Raw genomic sequence first — 19,820 nt, 5'->3', positions numbered from 1 at the left:
AACACAAAGTGCCTTATCAGCCTCCATTGTGTCACCTCTTTGCATTGACAAGAGAATTGCACGGCCTCCCTGGCACAGAGTTCTTCACCGAAGTAGATCCAAGTTGTTCCACACATGCCTACTGATGATAAATCCGATAATTATTTTTCTTCTTCCATTCAGAGTTCTCTATCAGATGGAGGGCAGAGTCCTGCAAGAAGCTGCCTTATGCTCATCCTCTTGGGAGTAGACAGCTGCTTACCCAGGCCACCTTGGTGTTGGGCTGTCCCCTGTGACTAAACAAAGAAACACCTGATATTTTCAATTAGGTAAAACATCCAGTGTATGTATGTATGTGTGTGGGATGTGTGTGTGTATGTGTTGTGTTTGAGCCATAACCAATCCTGTTTTAGAAAGGAGCAAATACATGAGGAATTGTCTGTGCCAAATGAAATATATATATAATGACTTTCCAGCTTGTCAAAAGAATAGCTAAGTTTCCAATAGCAAAGGATTTATAGACCTGAAAGTGAAAGATGTGCATGCAAATAGTGTTTTTTCTTTCTTTTGGCCTTGACTCCAATGCTATCAGATTTCCAAGTTTTAAAGAGAAATATTTTGTAGCATCGAGAGCTGCCTGGGATTCAGGCAGTTGCAATTTTTGCTCCTAAAACAGCATATGTTGGCTAGGGCTCAAGCATGACCCCCCCCCCCCACAAACACATATGCCACAGAAAATTCAGAACATGTCCACCTTTTTTTTAGATTGCAGAGCCTATTAGTTCAAAATTAAGAAAGGCAGCCCTCTGGTGTTGGTGGGTTCTCCTGCTTATTCTGCTGTACAGAGCCATGTACTTTTGCCCTGACTTCTGTGTGGAAGATGACCTCTCCTTTGATATCTATATCTTCTTCTAAACTGAACCAGTCTCTGTGTAGGTGAGGAAGAGTAGAAAAAGAGCAGTCGATTGAACCAAATGTCCCAAATATTGCCAACGGGTCTGATGTGATTATAACCAACAACAGGGCTATAAGGAATGTGACCCAGAGGCCATTTGGGGCCTGCCAATATTGTATTGGTAGCCCCCAGAACCTTCCCAGAGTGGGTGATGTCAACATTCCAGCTATTTTTTTCAAAATGAGAAGTAATGGAGAAAAATGAACGTCTTAAATTTTGCACCGAATTGATGGATCCTGGCCCCAACAACTTCACACCTTTGGATGAAATTGTGGAGGAGACCACAGGGAGAGGCGTATTGTCCTTCTTCCCTGTATTTGACTTTGCCCAGGCACTCAGTTCACTGTTATGGAAAATAAGATGCTGCATATGTTTGGTTTCATCCTCTTGCTTACTCTGCACTGTTTGGACATGGTCTATCTTGATTCTACAGTGAATGACCACCACTCTCCTTTCATCCCTTCCTACCTAATTTTTTTTCCTTCCTTGCTGCTGTCACTGACACTACAAAGGCAAGTAGGAAGAAGAAATTAGGGAACTGGGAAATGTAATGGGCAAGATGTGCATATGTCTATGTGCCTAGACATTTAAAAAGCAAAGAAAGGATTTGCTCCACCCCTCTATTACCTGCCTATATGTGCTGAAAGGATTCCAGTACAGTGTGGTGTGTATGAAATCGTACATGTATGTGATTTGCAAAATGTGACTGTATGTAAGGGCAGATATTCATAGGCCCTCCAACTTATGTATGTGTAGTGTGTGTGTGTGTGTGTGTGTGTCATGCCTGAGCCCTAACCAACGTATCCTGTTTTAGAAAGGAGCAAAAAGCAACTGGCAGTTTTTGATGCTACAAAATATTTCTCTTTGAAACTTGGGAATCTGATCGCTTTGGAGGTTCAAACCTCTCCCACACTCCTACCATGAGGAATTAATCTCACTTTCTCTCTTGTAACCCTAGGAATATATTGCTTAAAACATAGTGGACCCTTCCTTTGGACTTCTACCTCGTGGTATCACTCCATTGGTTTTCTAGGGACGCTGGTGCAACATCTTGCCTGCAGACTTGTTTGGGTGTCCTGCCTTGAGCTTCAGTCAAACATTTTCCTTCTTTTGTTCCCATGTAAACATGAGACAGCATGTTTGAAGTATCCCTACGCTGTAAAAGCCCCTGTTAATGGGCAGATCTCTAGGTGACAAGATGTTCCTCCAATGGTAAGACCAGCTAGCTGCCAGCCAGGAAGGGACCCAACCAGTGTGGCACTGAGCTCAGCTACCTTCATGATGGAGTCAAAGAGGGTGAACGTGTGTGTTCATTCAGCCTCCTAGGTGTCATTTTGTGAACAAATTTCTATATCTGGACCAAGAATTTCAGGGGGAACAACCACCTCTGAGAAGATGGAGCCGTTTATGAGTGGATTTCCGGCCTTCTGGATCATCCTCTCCTTTTGGTTTGTGTTGTTGTCAGGTAAGGAACAACTACTCTTTCCCCTCCACCACCCCAATTCTAAAATTATTTACCTCCGTCTTTAATCAAATTCTGGTTTCTTATTATGCAGATCAGTGTGGGAAGTGATTAATGGGAAGTTGCGAAGGAATGCATAAACAAAGCTGTCTGAGCCAAAGCCACCCATTGATTCTGTGATTTACTAGCTTTTCCCTTTTGGTGGATTGGTTTCTTTCCTGATAGTTATTTGGCACAGTATTTTGTCAGTTCATTTATCCAAATTCATTGTCTGTCTCATCTTGAAGAGCCAGAATATGGATTTGCAAATAAGTACATAAATGGCATTAAAAGCAAACACCCACTTAGAAAAGAAAGCATCCAGCAAAAACACAAGAGATAAAATCCAGGATGCTGATTACATATTCAATTATGACTTAAGTTTAGATCTCAAAATTGCTTTCTTCAAGGGTTACAGGTAGCTCTGAACCAGTATAGTTCACCGTTGCTGAATAAAATTACCAGAATATAGCATTTCAGAGATTCCTACAGTCCCTGACAAGCCATTATATGGCTAGGCCAGACTTACAATTCAACGTACCCTAGTATATTGCCTTTTTTCTTGTGGCAAAAGACAAGAAGGACACTGCATTCAGTTATTATTGTCATCATTTCCAAACTTTCAAACTTGTAAAGACCTGAGTGTTAGATGCTGTCCCTGATGTTGTTCCAAAGGCCTTTTGGCTCAGAACGTGAAGACAGAGAACAATTCATTTTTGAGGATATTGGCAGTATGAATCCAAATGAAAGAATTCCTTCGGTGCAACGAAGGAGATAAACAAAGAACTAGAAAATCTATGAACTGGAATAGTGCAACCTTGATGGAACACAAGTCTCATTAGTTAAAAAGGATCGTATTTCCACTGGCAGCTTCATCAGTTGTAGTTTGGTCTAAAACCTTGTTCCTGAGTGTGCTTCTACTTCAGAACTGGCCTCTGCGACCATATCTTATTTTATCTTGAATTACATAAAGGTTTGCCATTGACAGACTTGATGCAGAAAGAAGGTCCCCATGCCTGCTTACCTTTCCAGGTTTTGTAGCAAAATGCATATGTGTGACATACAAGGCATTAGGCTAGAAACTGGGAGACCAAGAGTTCTAGTCCCGCCTTTGGCTCAAAGCCAGCTGGGTGACCTTGGGCCAGTCACTCTCTCTCAGCCCTAGGATGCAGGTAATGGCAAACCACTTCTGAAAATCCTTGCCAGGAAATCTGCAGGGACTAGTTCAGGAAGTCACCAGAAGTCGAAAACTGACTGAAAGACACACACACACACACCCCTTAATGACTGATTGGTGTACAATATTAAAAACAGTTGAAAACATAAACAGCAAAAGATCAACAGATCAACTCTGCATCCTCACCTTTCTTTATACATTTGTTTGTTTAACAACAAGAATCAGGTTAGAAAAGCTATTCTAGGAAAACTCTCCAGCTCCCAGAATTCCCCTCTCCTTTGGCCATCTGAGAGGTGCAGCCTTAAGGTCTGTGACTGAGAGGAAGCACAGCTGTGAACGGTTGTGCAGATTTCATTTTAGTCTTTCCTCTGAAACTGTTCTGCTCCTTACACGACCAACCCTGTGTCACTGAAACCCCCTTGTGGGACCTTGGCCATCAGATCTAGCCTAGATGTTTTCTTACCACTCTCATCCTCCCTTCCATCCTGGGCAAACTATTGTTTCTTGCCTCCATCTGCTCTTGTTGTATAACTGCTATTAAGAGCCATAAAGGAGTAATCTGATGATCCAAGCTACAACTGCCATCTTGACTTTTAAGACTGCCCTGCAGATATTACTGGTTCCAAAGCTAGGATTTATAATGATACAGCTAAGCTTCTGTATTTTCTGTTGTTACTTGTGGCAATATGAGGCTTATATCCTTTCCTTAAGCTATGTTTGTCTTCCTGAACTAGTAAGTTTCCTTTTGCTGCATGCCAACTTCTGCTCAAGAGCTTTGCATTTTTGTGTTTTTCTACATGTGGATGTATTTTTGCATAATAAGTTATAATGTAATACAAGAGAGGTGCAGATTCCAGGAGTGCCTATCACTAACTGGTTTAGATAGTTTGTTCTGTCTCTCCCTCAGTCTCATCCATCATTTGTTGGGAAATTTTAATCTGGATGCCTGCACCGAGCAGAATGTACCCTTCTTCCAGCTTTAGGATTCTAGAGACTGATTAATTAAACAAATTTATATTGCTGCCCATATAGCTGCCCATCTACCTACAGAACCTATGTGTACCAAAACGTTCACATGTTTACCTCATGGTGGCTGCAAAAATTACCACAATCTCATGAGTGGTGTTGCCAGTACATAAGATCATATGGATTTTGATGTCTTTGCGTGAGACCTTGAGGTGAGATGCTAAACTCTTGCACGATATAGCAGTCTTGCAAGATTCGGGGATTTGTTTTATTTATTTGAGCCACCTAGGCCATTATGCAAGATCATATAATGATGGTCAAGGCTCAATAAAGTTGCTGACTTCAGCTTTACAAGGTTGTCAGAATGATTAATGTAAGAGATGTGAAAGATGGTTAAGCTTAAATATTTAAAGAAGCATCTGGTTGTGTTTGAACATTGATCTCAATATTTAATTTCATTATTTAAATTGATTTAGAAGTTGACCTGCAATACTTATTTTGGAATATTTGAGAGATAATATGCCAGGTTTTTTTAGTTTGGTTAGGCTGACCATAACAAGCTTGCCTGTACCTATTTGTAGAATCTGCATCTATTCAAGGCCGAACACAGACCCAGGCAGAGGAACGACTCTTCAGATATCTTTTCAATGCTTACAACAGATGGTCCAGGCCAGTCCCCAATACCTCTGATGTTGTTATTGTCAGGTTTGGACTATCCATAGCTCAGCTAATTGATGTGGTATGTATACAAAGTGGTACTTGATCTTTTTTGTAGCACTTTCAGAAAACAATATTTGCAGCTGAAGAAAATGCTCATTAATTGTATTGTCAAGATACTATGAAAATAGGAGAAAAGATTCAGATTGAAACCCTCTTTTGGAACTGGCTTTGTGCTTTCAAAATGAATTTGATTTTTTTCTAGAAAATCATTTGTGTTGTAAGTATCATGGAAGACATGTTTGGTTGCAGAAAACAGTCAGGGACATATTTTTCCTTAGATGTTATGGAACACACAACCAGTTATAACAACCATTCCCAGATGTCAAGGAGAAGGTGTTTGTGCTCTTCACTCTGATGAGAAAAGGGGATAGCTGTCATTGAGTTCCAGAGGTTGAGTTCATACAACCTGCTGAACCTAGACCAGTGTTTCTCAACCTTGGCAACTTTAAGATATGTGGACTTCAACTCCCAGAATTCTGGGAGTTGAAGTCCACGTATCTTAAAGTTGCCAAGGTTGAGAAACGCTGACCTAGATGAACAACACCTGATTGCTGTATTCATGGAACATGCTGTGCCCAAACAGATGTGCCACTTTATGCTTAGTGCAATGGCTTGGTTCACACAACCTGCTAATGCAACAGCTGAGTTCCTACTACATGCTGAAACCCCCAGTTTTATCCTAATCTAGCATACTGAACAAGAGTAGCCATACAAGTGCAATATTTGGCCTCTTTCTTTCTAGGATTAAGTGCAGTGACAGAAGTTAATTTGTGTCTTTCCATTTCAATCTAAATACTTCTTCTATTTTTTTTCTTTGCCTATGAAGGATGAGAAGAACCAGATGATGACCACAAATGTTTGGCTGAAACAGGTAAGCAGGACAGGTATAATCTAGTAAATCCAAAGCTGGGAAGAGAGACTCCAAGGATTGATTACTCAAATGCAACAACATTACATGGATCTTGTGCCATGTAAAAGGGGTAGTGCCCTCCTTTGTTCTTTCACTTTTAATAGAGAATCCAGAGGCATTACAGCAACCCTTGTGTTGTTTTTCCAACTTTTCCCCACATCTGAATATAGTGGGTGTCTACCTACAGGCTGTCCAATATGTTTCATTTTTCAGGGCTACCGTCTGTTTTTTTCATCCTTTTAAAAAGCCAAGGAAGACAATGTCTGAGGTAAAGGCACCATCACGGTGTTCATACAACCGGGTCCAGTAAAAAGCTAGCAGCTGCTTTTGCACTATATGCTGTTGGTTAGTGTTAAACCTGGTTAAGTTTTTATGGGTTAGTATGTCCTATAAACCTAGCTCATTTGCATAGTTTATGGCTCAGTGTATTCAGCAAATTCAAAAGATGGGTTAATTCAACCAGAGAATGTGAAAAATAATATATCTAAGAACATTATACATCTCTACCCCATGCTGGGCAAGCAATGCTGTTCAGGTGCTGGCTCAGTGCCTGGAGGCTATAAGGGCCTGGATGGGAAGAAACCAGCTGTGACTCAACCCTAGCAAGATGTAGTGGTTGTGGGTTTTTGGCCCCCCAGAGTCAGGAGTGTTTACATCTCTGACTCTGGATGGAGTAACAATCCCCTGTACAGATCTGGTGTGCAGTTTGGGTGTCCTCCTAGACTCATGGCTCCTGCTGGAAGAGCAGGTGGCAGCCGTGGCCAGGGAGGCCTTTGCACAAATCCTTCTTGTGTGCCAATTGCCCCCATTCCTTGACTGGGAAGCCTTCCTCACAGTCACCCATGCCTTAGTCACCTCCTGGATTACTGCAATGTGCTCTATATGGGATGCCCTTGAAGACCATCCAGAAGCTGCAACTTGTCCAGAATGCAATGGCACATGCAGTTTTGGGTGCCCTGCAGTTCACCCCAGTAACATCACTGCTGTGTGAGTTGCACTGGCTTCCAGGTGCAATTCAAGGTGCTGGTTATCACCTTTATAGCCCTGCATGGCACAGGCCAGGTTACTTGCAGGACTGCCTCTCCTTGAGGGTATCTGCCCATCGAACTGGGTTAGATAGGGCGGGTGCACTCCAAGGTCCCCTCCCTTAAACGTTGCCATCTAATGGGACCTTGGAGGCGCGCCTTCTCAGTGATCCCCCCGGCCCTTTTGAACAGCCTCCCACCTGAGATCAGAGGGATCCCTACCCTTTTAGCCTTCTGGAGGGCTATGAAGACGTGGTTCTTCCTCCAAGCATTGGGCTAGGAAAGGGGTTGAGCTGTGAGGATGTTTGGTCTGACCCTTGGGGGGAAGGGTACCCTTGTTTTTAACTATGTTTTACGGATTGTTGTGAGCTGCCTAGAGTCACTGTATGAGATAGACGGCCAATAAGTCCTGCAAACAAACAAACAAACAAACAAACAAACAAACAAACATGGTGCCCTTGTGAAAAGTCACATCATCCTGTTCAAAAGAAATGAACAAAGACTTGCTTCCTTACCATCAGGAATGGAATGACTACAAGCTGCAGTGGAATCCAACAGATTTTGACAATGTTACTTCTATTCGAGTACCTTCTGAGATGATCTGGATCCCGGACATCGTGCTGTATAACAAGTAGGTGATGGCATTGTACATCTGGGTGAATTGGGACAGTGAGAAATACAGATGTAAAGAGATCTCAATCTAAATAGAAAGGATTAATGCAAAAGAACACACAGAGGCAGATTTCACTAATGGCTTTATTGACATCAGATGCTAAGTTTGGTTCTCTTGACCTTCACTAAGTTTGTTTGGGGGCTGAATGTATGATGTGAATCCAGGCCATTTTGTGAGTTTGCAGTTGTATATATAGCACAATCCAGAGAATGGATTAATTCTGAAATTAGATTAAGCATGTTGTGTGAACATTGCCTGAGTAGACTTGCTCTGATACTGCTTGCTGGGGAACAGAACGGTATCAAGGGGAGATAGAGAACTGCAAGGGACAGGTTAGGTCCCCTTTTATTCTAACTTAACTTCAAATACTGGTTTCCACATAGTGCCCAACCTCATTCAGCCCAGCCTTGGTGCTGAGTGACTTTTCCCTTGTCATGTGAATGAAGACCAGCAGCAAATCTGAATTTCAGGGGGGAGAGATTTCTCCCTTTCCAGGAGCATCTACAAGGAGAAGCAAAAAAAGTCAAGATGGTGGTCATGACCATTTGATCAAAACCCTATTACTTTTTAATGTGTTGCACAATGCACATAAAAAAGGGGTGGGGTTTCAATCACAGGCCCATGACTGCCCTCTTGATTCTTTTTTTAAAAACCCCATGGATGCCTCTACCCGTGTCCCCAAAGTGTGGCTTCCTGCACCTAAAATTTTAGGGATTGGGAAAATATTGCTCTTTTGAGAAGCCATGGCTTTCTGGTATCTTTCTTTGGCATTTATCCACCTTCTGGTGTACAATTTGAGAGGATTTTAGGAATGCAAATGAAATATAGGAGCCTTGGCAGCATCCTACATACAAAATAACTACACAGAAGTGCACTGTCTTAAACTCACGGTAAGCCAACTCTTCTTATGTGATCGTGGGAGTTAAGAGCCAGAGTTTCTCAGGGCAGAGGTGTCATAAGTATCTGTGTACACATACACACATACACAAACAAACACAAATGCATGTGTTTAGCACTTTGAGGTAGGCCAGGTCAGGAAAGAGACACCACAACAAATACTAAACTTCTGCTTTATTGATATAGTTCAGTGTTTCTCAGCCTTGGCAACTTGAGGATGTGTGGACTTCAACTCCTAGAATTCCCCAGCCAGCACATGTTGAAGTTGAAGTCCACACATCTTCAAGTTGCCAAGGTTGAGAAACACTGATAGAGGCTATAGTAACAGAATCTTGAAAGCCTGTCAGATTTCCCTTCCTTCTCTCTTACTCCAAAAAGAGTCAAGGCAGGACAATCTTAACTTCCTTTCTCATGCTTTTTTTGTTTTCCTGGGCTAAGCTTATGTTTTACCCATGGTCATCACATACCTTCTCCAAGGTCATCTCTGTGTCCCTCTACACTATGTGTGTGTGAGACAGAGTGATTGCGTTTGTGTAATCTTAACTGTTATTAATTTTACTGGTTAATTTTGATTGTAGATGGACCGTGTTCCAATGGGACATACATTATAAATGAAATTTATGCCCTTGTTTGTAACTGAATATATCCTAAAGTCTTATTACATCCTAAAATAAATAAAAACATTAAGTAAATAAATAAATAAATAAAACAAATCTTAGCTGGTAAGAGGAAGAAGACCTTGCAACTACAAATAATTCCAAAAGGATCAACCATTCGTGCATTCTTAGTAGAATAGCAACACATCTACAAGTTATATCCATTCCACAGTCAAGCAGAATTATGCAGGTGTTGCCATTTCAGTAATATTCATATATCCCCACCAGCTGTAGACTTCAGTAAATGGTATAGGAGAGTTCCAAATTTGTGCTGTGCTTTGGATTTATTCTTTAAAAAGTGGCATAACATTAGCAGATTTGGGTCTTAAGGAATTACTTTCTGTAACCACATTGCACACTCAATATGATGATATATCCCATCTTTGACTGCTGCCGAAATGTTGTATTCCCTCGATAGCAATGCAAACTTGAAGGATGATGCGATGCCCATCTTGTCCTCCTCCAAGGAATACTGGCAAACATCTTTTTTTTTTGTCTGTGTGCAAAATCTCAATTCAACCCAAGAGGAATGGCTTTCTTCCATTTGCTGGTATTATGCTGCCATCAAATGGCCCTCATGAACAATAACAGTTCAATTCTAGTCTATTTGTCCCAAATCTTTGAAATGTTCCTAGTTGTGGGCAGGGAGGGGAGTGGAGAGGGGAACATTTGATGGGAAGGACAGTAGAAAGGATTGTCCAGGATATACATAAATATACCACCAGAAATGGTGAAGAGAAATCAAGCCATGAATTCTTAAACTATGCAAATTATAAAGTACCTATGTTTGAGTTAAAGTAATATTGATTTGTGAAATGTGCAAACCCATGTGCTTTCTGAGCAAATAGCCACATCAGCTCTAATCTGCCAATGCTTATACATCAATATATTATTAACCTGCACAAAAGGTGTCTCTTAAATGTGCATTACAGTTGCTGTGATGCTGGAATTAGTTATATTTTCTGTTTGCCTTTGAAGGTCAGTTTATTGAGATAATTTGACATTTTTGATTTTCTACAATGTTTTCAGTAGCTCTTCTTTTGTTTGAAAGTTGACAATTATCTGATGGTTCCCTAAAACACACATCTTGTAGGGACCCCAATCTCTATGAGATGTATTAATTACGGGGGTTTGTGGTAGAGGACAGCCTTTGGATGAGGAGTCACACGTTTGGTTACCAGCATCCCCAGGTAGAGCTCAGAAACTGGTCTGAAATCCCACAGGAATATTGGTAGGTGGCATAGAACAAGTTTTACATTGTCCCTGAAATGGAGGGTCAGGAAAAGATGGTGCCAACAAATCTGAGCTAGATGGTTTGATGATCAGAGCTTGCATGAGGGCTAATAAATATGAATTCTACAGGCCGCTATTGAAATGAAAATTGATTTCCGACCTGATATTAATCTATCCCATTTATTATTTTTCTTTAAATGTGGCTTTTCAGTTCTGAAGTCATTTTCTAGTGATGACTTCTAGTTGATATTTATCAAGCTTTCTAAAAGGACAATTTCCATGCAGCTAGGATAATAGCCTTAATGAAACCTAGATACATTAACTTCATCCTCCTTCTTTATTACATGATCAGAGCCTTAGTAGTTACATTATCAAGGGCAAATACATTATCAAAGCCCATTCTTATAACATTACCAAATGATGACATACTTAACGCTTAACCGAGGGTTCAGAATATTGCATAGATGTATTTTCATGGTATTAGCAATTAATATTTGTGAACAAAGAAAGATGGGAGTTTCAAAACTCTCTTGTTTTGGGGGGAGGGGACTGTCTGGTTCCTCAAAGTTTCTGTCACAATAAATCAATATATTTGAAGGTTTTCTTGATTGGCTTTAACTCAGTAGATTACAATGCTGTCCTCATAAGATAAATAAGTTAGATTTTATAATGCCTCGATATGCAGAAGTATGTTTAAGGTTATACAATCTCTTCTTAACTCCTCTCTTCTCTTCTCTTCTCTCAAGTGCGGATGGAGAGTTTGCTGTCACACATATGACAAAGGCTCACCTTTTCTCTAATGGCAGTGTGAAGTGGGTGCCACCAGCCATCTATAAGAGTTCCTGCAGCATTGATGTAACCTTCTTCCCCTTTGACCAACAGAACTGCAAAATGAAATTTGGTTCATGGACTTATGACAAGGCCAAGATTGATTTGGAGAGCATGGAGCGCCATGTGGACCTTAAGGACTACTGGGAAAGTGGGGAATGGGCCATTATCAGTGCAGTGGGCACCTATAACACCAAGAAATATGATTGTTGCAGTGAGATCTACCCTGATATCACTTACAGCTTCATCATCCGTCGTTTGCCACTCTTCTACACCATTAATCTCATCATCCCTTGCCTCCTAATTTCCTGCTTGACTGTGTTGGTCTTCTACCTGCCATCTGACTGTGGTGAGAAGATCACCCTGTGCATCTCTGTCCTTCTGTCCCTCACTGTCTTTCTCCTACTTATCACCGAAATCATCCCATCGACTTCCCTAGTTATTCCGCTGATTGGTGAATATTTGCTTTTCACCATGATCTTTGTCACCCTCTCCATTGTCATTACAGTCTTTGTTCTCAATGTCCATCACCGCTCACCCAGTACTCACAAGATGCCACACTGGGTCCAGACTGTTTTCCTGGATTTCATTCCCCGCTGGCTCTTCATGAAACGTCCTCCAGTGATAGCTTCAGGATTGAGGGTGACCAGTGAAGAAGTAATTGCGCAATATGACATGCCTCCAGTAAATCTCAGCACCTCACGGTACTGGCTGGAAACAGATGTAGATGATAGGTGGGATGAGGAAGAGGAGAATCATGAAGAGATTATTCATGCTGGCCAACTACCCCTCCAGAGTATCTGTCATCACCAATGCCTTCAATATCGCTATACCTGTGCTCGACATTTGGGAAGAAGATTTGTGGAACTGGTTCAGCGCCCAGCCACTACCAAAACAGAGAGTTCAGCCTCATCTGAGCAGGGGATCCAGCTGTCTCCAAGCATCTTGAAGGCCCTGGAAGGGGTGCACTACATAGCAAATCATCTGCGGGCTGAGGATGCAGATTTCTCGGTGAGTCACTGAGTCTAAGATACCAAGAACTGCTTTTCTGGATTAGAACTTTGGCTCACTCAGTCCATCTTTTGTCACATATCCCCAGTCCTGAGGTATATTGCCTCAGCTTCCACTTAAATCGTGTGGAATCACTTAAATTCAGTAGTCAGGAAACCTGTCTCCAAGAATGTTCCTGGTCCTTTCCTGAGAGTCGAGGATGGAGCTAGATTCAAATGAGAAATCAGCCTAGCAGAATGAAAGGATAGGAGGTGGTAGACACAGAGCCAGTCATGCTAGTTTGTTGTTTATTCATTCAGTCGCTTCCAACTCTTCGTGACTTCATGGACCAGCCCACGCTAGAGCTTCCTGTCGGTCATCGCCACCCCCAGCTTCCCCAAGGACGAGTCCATCACCTCTAGAATATCATCCATCCATCGGCCCCTCTTCCTTTTGCCTTCCACTTTCCCTAGCATCAGCATCTTCTCCAGGGTGTCCTGTCTTCTCATTATGTGGCCAAAGTACTTCAGTTTTGCCTTTAATATCATTCCCTCAAGTGAGCAATCTGACTTTATTTCCTGGAGCATGGACTGGTTTGATCTTCTTGCAGTCCAAGGCACTCTCAGAATTTTCCTCCAACACCACAGTTCAAAAGCATCTATCATCCTTCCTTATGGTCCAGCTCTCACAGCCATACAGTATGTTACTACAGGGAACACCAGTGCTTTAACTATGCGGACCTTTGTTGTCAGCGTGATGTCTCTGCTCTTAACTATTTTATCGAGATTTGTCATTGTTCTCCTCCCCAGAATTAAACATCTTCTGATTTCCTGGCTGCAGTCAGTGTCTGCAGTAATCTTTGCACCTAGAAATACAAAGTCTGTCACTGCCTCTACGTTTTCTCCCTCTATTTGACAGTTATCAATCAAGCTGGTTGCCATAATCTTGGGTTGTTGTTTTTTAGGTTTAGCTGCAACCCAGCTTTTGCACTTTCTTCTTTCACCTTCATCATAAGGCTTCTCAGTTCCTCTTCTCTTTCAGCCATCAAAGTGGTATCATCTGCTTATCTGAGACTGTTAATGTTTCTTCCAGCGATTTAACCCCAGCCTTGGATTCATCAAGCCCAGCAAGTCGCATGATGTGTTCTGCATACAAGTTGAATAAGTAGGGTGAGAGTAACAACCCTGCCATACTCCTTTCCCAATCTTAAACCAGTCTGTTGTTCCGTGGTCTGTTCTTACCATTGCTGCTTGGTCATTATACAGATTCCTCAGGAGGCAGACAAGATGACTTGGTATCCCCATACCGCTAAGAACTTGCCACAATTTGTTATGGTCCACACAGTCAAAGGCTTTAGAATAGTCAATAAAACAGAAATAGTTGTTTTTCTGAAACTCCCTGCCCTTTTCCATTATCCATTGGATATTGGCAATTTGGTCCCGAGTTCCTCTGCCTTTTCTAAACCCAGCTTGTACATCTGGCAGTTCTCGCTCCATGTATTGCTGAAGTCTACCTTGCAGGATCTTGAGCATTACCTTACTGGCATGTGAAATGAGTGCCACTGTTCGATAATTTGAACATTCTTTAGTGTTTCCTTTTTTTGGTATGGGGATATACCTTGATTTTTTTCCAATCTGATGGCCATTCTTGTGTTTTTCCAAATTTGCTGACATATGGCATGCATCACCTTGACAGCAGCATCTTCCAAGATTTTGAACAGTTCAGCTGGGATGCCGTCGTCTCCTGCTGCCTTGTTATTAGCAATGCTTCTTAAGGCCCATTCAACCTCACTCTTCAGGATGTCTGGCTCTAACTCACTAACCACACTGTCAAAGCTATCCCCGATATTGTTATCCTTCCTATACAGACCTTCCATATATTCTTGCCACCTTTTCTTGATCTCTTCTTCTTCTGTTAGATCCTTGCCATCTTTGTTTTTGATCATATCCATTTTTGCCTGGAATTTACCTCCGATGTTTCTAATTTTCTGGAAGAGGTCTCTTGTCCTTCCTACTCTATTGTCTTCTTCCACTTCCGCACATTGCTTGTTTAAAAATAATTCCTTATCTTTTCTGGCTAACCTCTGGAATTTTGTATTTAATTGGGCATATCTCCCCCTATCGCTGTTGTCTTTTGCTTTCCTTCTTTCTTGGGCTACTTCTAGTGTCTCAGCAGACAGCCATTTTGTCTTCTTGGTTTTCTTTTTCTTTGGGATGTATTTTGTTGCTGCCTCCTGAACAATGTTGTGAACTTCTGTCCATAGTTCTTCCGGGACCCTATCTACTAAGTCCAGTCCCTTAAATCGATTCTTCACCTCCACTGCATATTCCTTAGGAATATTAGTGAGCTCATATCTAGCTGATCTGTGGGTCTTCCCTAATCTCTTTAGTCTGATCCTAAATTGTGCAATAAGAAGTTCATGATCGGAACTACTGTCAGCTCCAGGTCTTGTTTTTACGAGCTGTCCATCACCACCAGCACCGTTGGCCGCTAGCTGTCCTTTTGGCTTTGAGCTAGCTGCGTCATCACAGCTAGTTGAACTCATCCTCTGTTCCTCCCCAGTAGCATTTCAACCATCTTCTGACCTGGGGGTCTCATCTTCCGATGGTATACCAACATATCTCTGGTTGTACTGATCCATTTAGTTTTCATGGCAAGAATACTGGGGTGGGTTGCCATTACCTTCCCCAGGAATTGCTTTTAGTCTGACCTCACTGTCATGAGCTTCACATTTTGGGTGCCCCTTCACGGTTTAGCTCATGGTGTCACTTAGGTGCTCAAGCTCCAGCACCACGACGAGGTAACGATTCTTTGCTGAAGCAGACATGCTAGACACGTCTGAAAAAAGGGGGACACGAAGGAACATAACCAGAATTAGTGAGAAATCTATGATTTGATCATAAATCACAATATTAACCCAGTAATTCAAAGAGAAATATTTCATGAATCTCCCCTACTGCACTCCATAACATATGCTTTGTTTTTGCCGACTTATTTAACTTACTCTGCAGTACTTTTATTTGTGCAAAGGATCAATTAGGTTTAATGGGCTTAGGCTGATTCAACCTGCAATGGACTGCACTGTTAATTTTTGATTCCATTGTCTGCCAGATGTGGCAGGCAATATTGTTTTTAATCTTTGGAGCTCCTTCCAACTGAAACGTCATTGGAATTTTGCAAGCTCTTCCTTTTCTTTCCAGAAAAATCAACAAATTGAAGTACTGTAACCTATTTCACTGTGAAAGGGCTTTCAGGTCACTTGGAGTGTGTGTGTGTGTGCTGTGGCTGGAGGGCTCTTCTGGTTATGGGATACATAGAACTTTCTTGTTCCCACCCACCTTCCTGGAGGACGGAAATGGGCTTTTCCTTAGTACTGGCTTGTGAGAGAGACATGGGGCTCTTTGCAGCCTAAGCAAGTTACTCACCCATAAACTGGGACTAATAATAGTAGTACAATTCTGTAGCATCACCTCCTTGCTCTAGGTATGTGGCTAGAGTACAGCAGTCCTTCCTCCTGATGAGATAAAAACTGAAGCATCAGTTTTATTATTTAAAAGTGAGTTTTATTAAAAATAAGAAAAACTTTCTTTTAACTTGAGATTGTTAAGTGCTCCATTACAACTGGATAGAAAAGGCATTTAGTGGTGATAAAAATGCCACCAGTAGTTCAAACATCAGTCTCTCCTCCTAGGCACCCATGGTGGGGTGGTGGTGGGTGGGTAGCTAGATGTAACTGGAGAGGCAGTGGACTGCCAGACACCAAAAATTGGCCTCATCAAATTGTTTCTAATCTTCCTTGAAGTCTGCTAGAAGTGGACTCTAATCTGTTATCTTTATCCTGAAGAGTCATACTAAACAGACCCAAGGCTTCACAACCTTTTAATTAAGGCATAAACATGCCCACCAACCATTTTTAAATATCATGTCCTCATGATGTTCTTTTTGTCTTATCCCCAGCCCACAGAGAGGGAGTTTAAAGTTGCCTGGAGCTGTTCTAGTTTTGAAATAGTGTGTTCCCCTCCTTCCCCAATACTGTTTTTGCCATGGACACAAAGTAGGATAGGTCACAGCCAATGTGGCTGATGATGTTGTCAGTGGCTGGGTTCTGCCCACCATAATTGGCCACGCTGCCTGGTGTGACATGCCCCTTTCCCTCAGCCCTTGGGCATCCTCCTCCATCGTTCTGCTTTTGGCTTGAGGACAGCTTGGAAACTCCACAGCCAGTTCTGCAGGAACTGACCAGTGGGCTTATGCACGCCAGTTTAGCCATCTCACTTACTACTGTCATTGTTATACAGCTGGCATTTTTTTAATCCATTCAGTCGTGTCCGATTCTTGGAGACTGCTTGGACAAGTCCCTGCAGTTTTCTTGGCAAGGTTTTTCAGGAGTGATATTGTCAATACCTTCTTCTTCCCAGGGCTGAGTGGGGGTGACTGACCCAAGGTCACCCAGCTGGCTACATGACTAAGGTGGGACTAGAGCCCACGGTCTCCCAGTTTTTAGCCTGATGCCTTAACCACTACAGCACCAGACTGGCTGTCATACAGCTGGCTTAGTCATCAGTTAAAACTGGTTCCTGATTGTCCCTGACAGCTGTTTGTGTGTGAGAGAGAAGAGGGGAAGTGTTGGTGTGAAAGAGGGTGTATGAAGATTCCCTCTTTTGTCCAGCATAAATCTCCCCTTTCACTTGCCATTCCTCACAGTGTTGCCCACGTCTGGAAGCCCAGTGAAGCACGGAGACGCTTGCTTTACCAGAAGGCTTCTGCCACCCCATGGAGCAGGGATTGTGGGAAGACTGACTAATAAAGCAGGAAATCCCCCGTTTGCACTCTGCAGATCAGCTCTCTGTATAGCAAGTGACATTGAGAGCAAGAACCCGACTGGCTCCCTCCTGCCTCACCAGTGCCCCCCTCCCCCCCACGCCTTCTAAGCTTGCAGCCTATCAGCCTGGCTACTTTTGGGCATAAATCAGACACTCTTTGGAGGTATCTCCACACCTGCACTTTATCACTTGGGCAACGGGAGGGAGTGCAGAAATTCCTCTGTGCTCCTCTCCCCCCACCCCTCCACCCCACCTTAAGGAATAGCTTATCCCGGCTCCTTCCCTCGTGATAGTCTACAGATGTTAAAACCTGGCTGTTGAGGAAGGCCTCTGGGGACGAGGCTGCTGAGAAAGATGTGATGCCACAAACGAATGTTGCGGGAAGCTGTCCTGTACTGTTCACTGCATTGCCTTTGTTGGAGATTTTTCTGGACTCTGCATTGCTTAGCGTTGACTGCAGCTGAGGCAGTGTAAAGCCTCATCAATCAAGCAAGCAAGCAAGCAATAAAACTTGGAAGGTGGTTAAACCTTCTGTTCCAGGAACTCCTCTACCCCTGCCTGAAACTATCTCATCACACATGAAGAAGCAGCATCGGTGGGTGTTTTCTGAGCTGCAGATGACGCTCAGTGGGAAGGGAAACAAAGCCAGCAGAATCCACTAACCGCTTTCCTCCACGCATTCGTCATTAAAACAGTACCTCGAGGTAGAACAGTTGAGGCAGTGCCATTTCTGCTAGCATATTTTTTTGCAGGCTGGAGGATAATGTGTCAAGGCACACACAGCCCACAGGGAACCCATCTCTGAAATTCCCTCCTGGGCCGGGTTCAGCTGATGCCTGTGCCAGGGGTGGGCAACTCTTTTGGCCTGGGGAGACACATTGTGACTTCATGCCCTGCCTGAAAGGCATGGCTGGTGATGGTTTAGAGAAGAAATGCAGCTGTTTGCCACTTCACCTCCCTCTGAACTCCCAATGTGCAGGGGTGGGGATGTTAATCTGTATGGTGTATGGCACTCATTTTAGTGCCATACACCATACATCTCCCCCCGCCCCCAAATTTCAGGTTCATCCAATTTAGATGGGACTGTGGACTCCAAATGAGGTGCTAGAGCTACACATCTCCCCACAGGTTGCCAAAATCTTTCCCAGGCAACTCTGTTTTTTTTTAATCAAGGCCTCCCAACTCCAAAGGAACCCAACTGACTGAATAGTTTCATCCAGCACTTTGCATTTTCTTTTCTATGTTCTGTAGGGCTACCAGATCTGGAATGCCAGAATCTGGACAACTACTCAATAGATAACTATGGGATAGTCATAAAGCACTACATCTTTGCTGCCATCTAGTGCTCATCTGGATTTTTGCAGCCCTGCAAAATCCTGATAGTCTTATTTTCTGTCTATTTTAATTCTGATGGATTATTCTGTGGTATGCCATATTGATACTTTTCTACTACAGCTAGGACCAAGTTACTGAAGCATTCAGAGAATGTTTTTAAGTTTTCCCATCCCAATCATGGTGAATTCCAGTTAAATTGGTGATCAGTTGCCCAGGTCATGATTTTTCACTTGGTTGCAGGTCAAAGAAGATTGGAAATACGTTGCCATGGTGATTGACCGCATCTTCCTCTGGATGTTTATCTTTGTCTGTTTGCTGGGGACGATTGGACTTTTTCTTCCTCCATTTCTGGAAGGCATGATCTAGAGTTGGTACCCAGGATGAAGAAGCTACCTTCTTTCAATATATCAACACCATCCATCCAGTCTCCACAAAAATGCCACACAAACTTCCATTCACCTTCCTAATGAGGCCAATAACAGGATTGGCATCTTGGTCCAGTATCCGTTGCCCAGGAATTTTTACATTAGATATTTTCTCAGTTACTAAAACCACTTAAAAACCCAAAACCCAAATGAGGAACAGTAATAATGACTGGGAACCTGAACTTGAGGTTTTGTGCACCTATTCTACGTTTTTGTTTTGCCAATGATCAAGAGAAAATCATGCCACCATTATTCAGCAGTATGATCTGGGGCAGCCCTCTGGGGCACAAAAGGGGCCGGTGAGCCACATATAGTGCAGTGGCCAGAAATTATTGATGCTGTTGCTCATTCAGCTTGTCTGCTGTTATTCCAGAAAGCCAAGGGTAAAGTTAAAAAGCTGGTTGCTGTGGAAAAATGTCATAGTGTGAGCTAGAATAATTTCCAGATTGGGAAAATGCTTTGACTTAACTAAGAGTCTTCTTGTTAACTGCTGCTAAAGCAGCATTTAATTCCCTGCATTAAAAAAAATGTGCTAGGGAGCTTCTGTGTTGAGGATTTATAAATTATGAGGATTTCTGAAGGTGCATGGAAATATTTATTATTCATTTATTTGGTTTATACTCCACCCTCCTGCTCTGGCAAGCAGCCAGGTGGATAATAAATTTTCTATTAAGAGGCTTAAAGTAGAGATGTTATTAAGATAGTAACTAGTCATCTATACCCTCTA

The 19,820-nt window shown here is 42.5% G+C and overlaps 1 protein-coding gene across 1 annotated transcript; it reads left to right on the top strand.

Moving 5' to 3' along the window:
• Positions 1-2,329: 2,329 nt before the first annotated feature.
• Positions 2,330-19,820, top strand: CHRNA2 (cholinergic receptor nicotinic alpha 2 subunit). The gene is made up of 6 exons (XM_063304175.1): positions 2,330-2,399; positions 5,160-5,317; positions 6,125-6,169; positions 7,755-7,864; positions 11,439-12,531; positions 18,909-19,820. Exons 1-6 carry the CDS (start codon positions 2,330-2,332, stop codon positions 19,032-19,034), a joined length of 1,602 nt encoding a protein of 533 aa, XP_063160245.1. The 3' UTR covers positions 19,035-19,820.

The sequence above is a fragment of the Candoia aspera genome, chromosome 1 (assembly GCF_035149785.1).
Source record: "Candoia aspera isolate rCanAsp1 chromosome 1, rCanAsp1.hap2, whole genome shotgun sequence".
Classification (NCBI taxonomy): Eukaryota; Metazoa; Chordata; class Lepidosauria; order Squamata; family Boidae; genus Candoia; species Candoia aspera.
The sequence above is the reverse complement of the archived record's forward strand: the minus strand, read 5'-3'. Positions and strand labels throughout refer to the sequence as shown.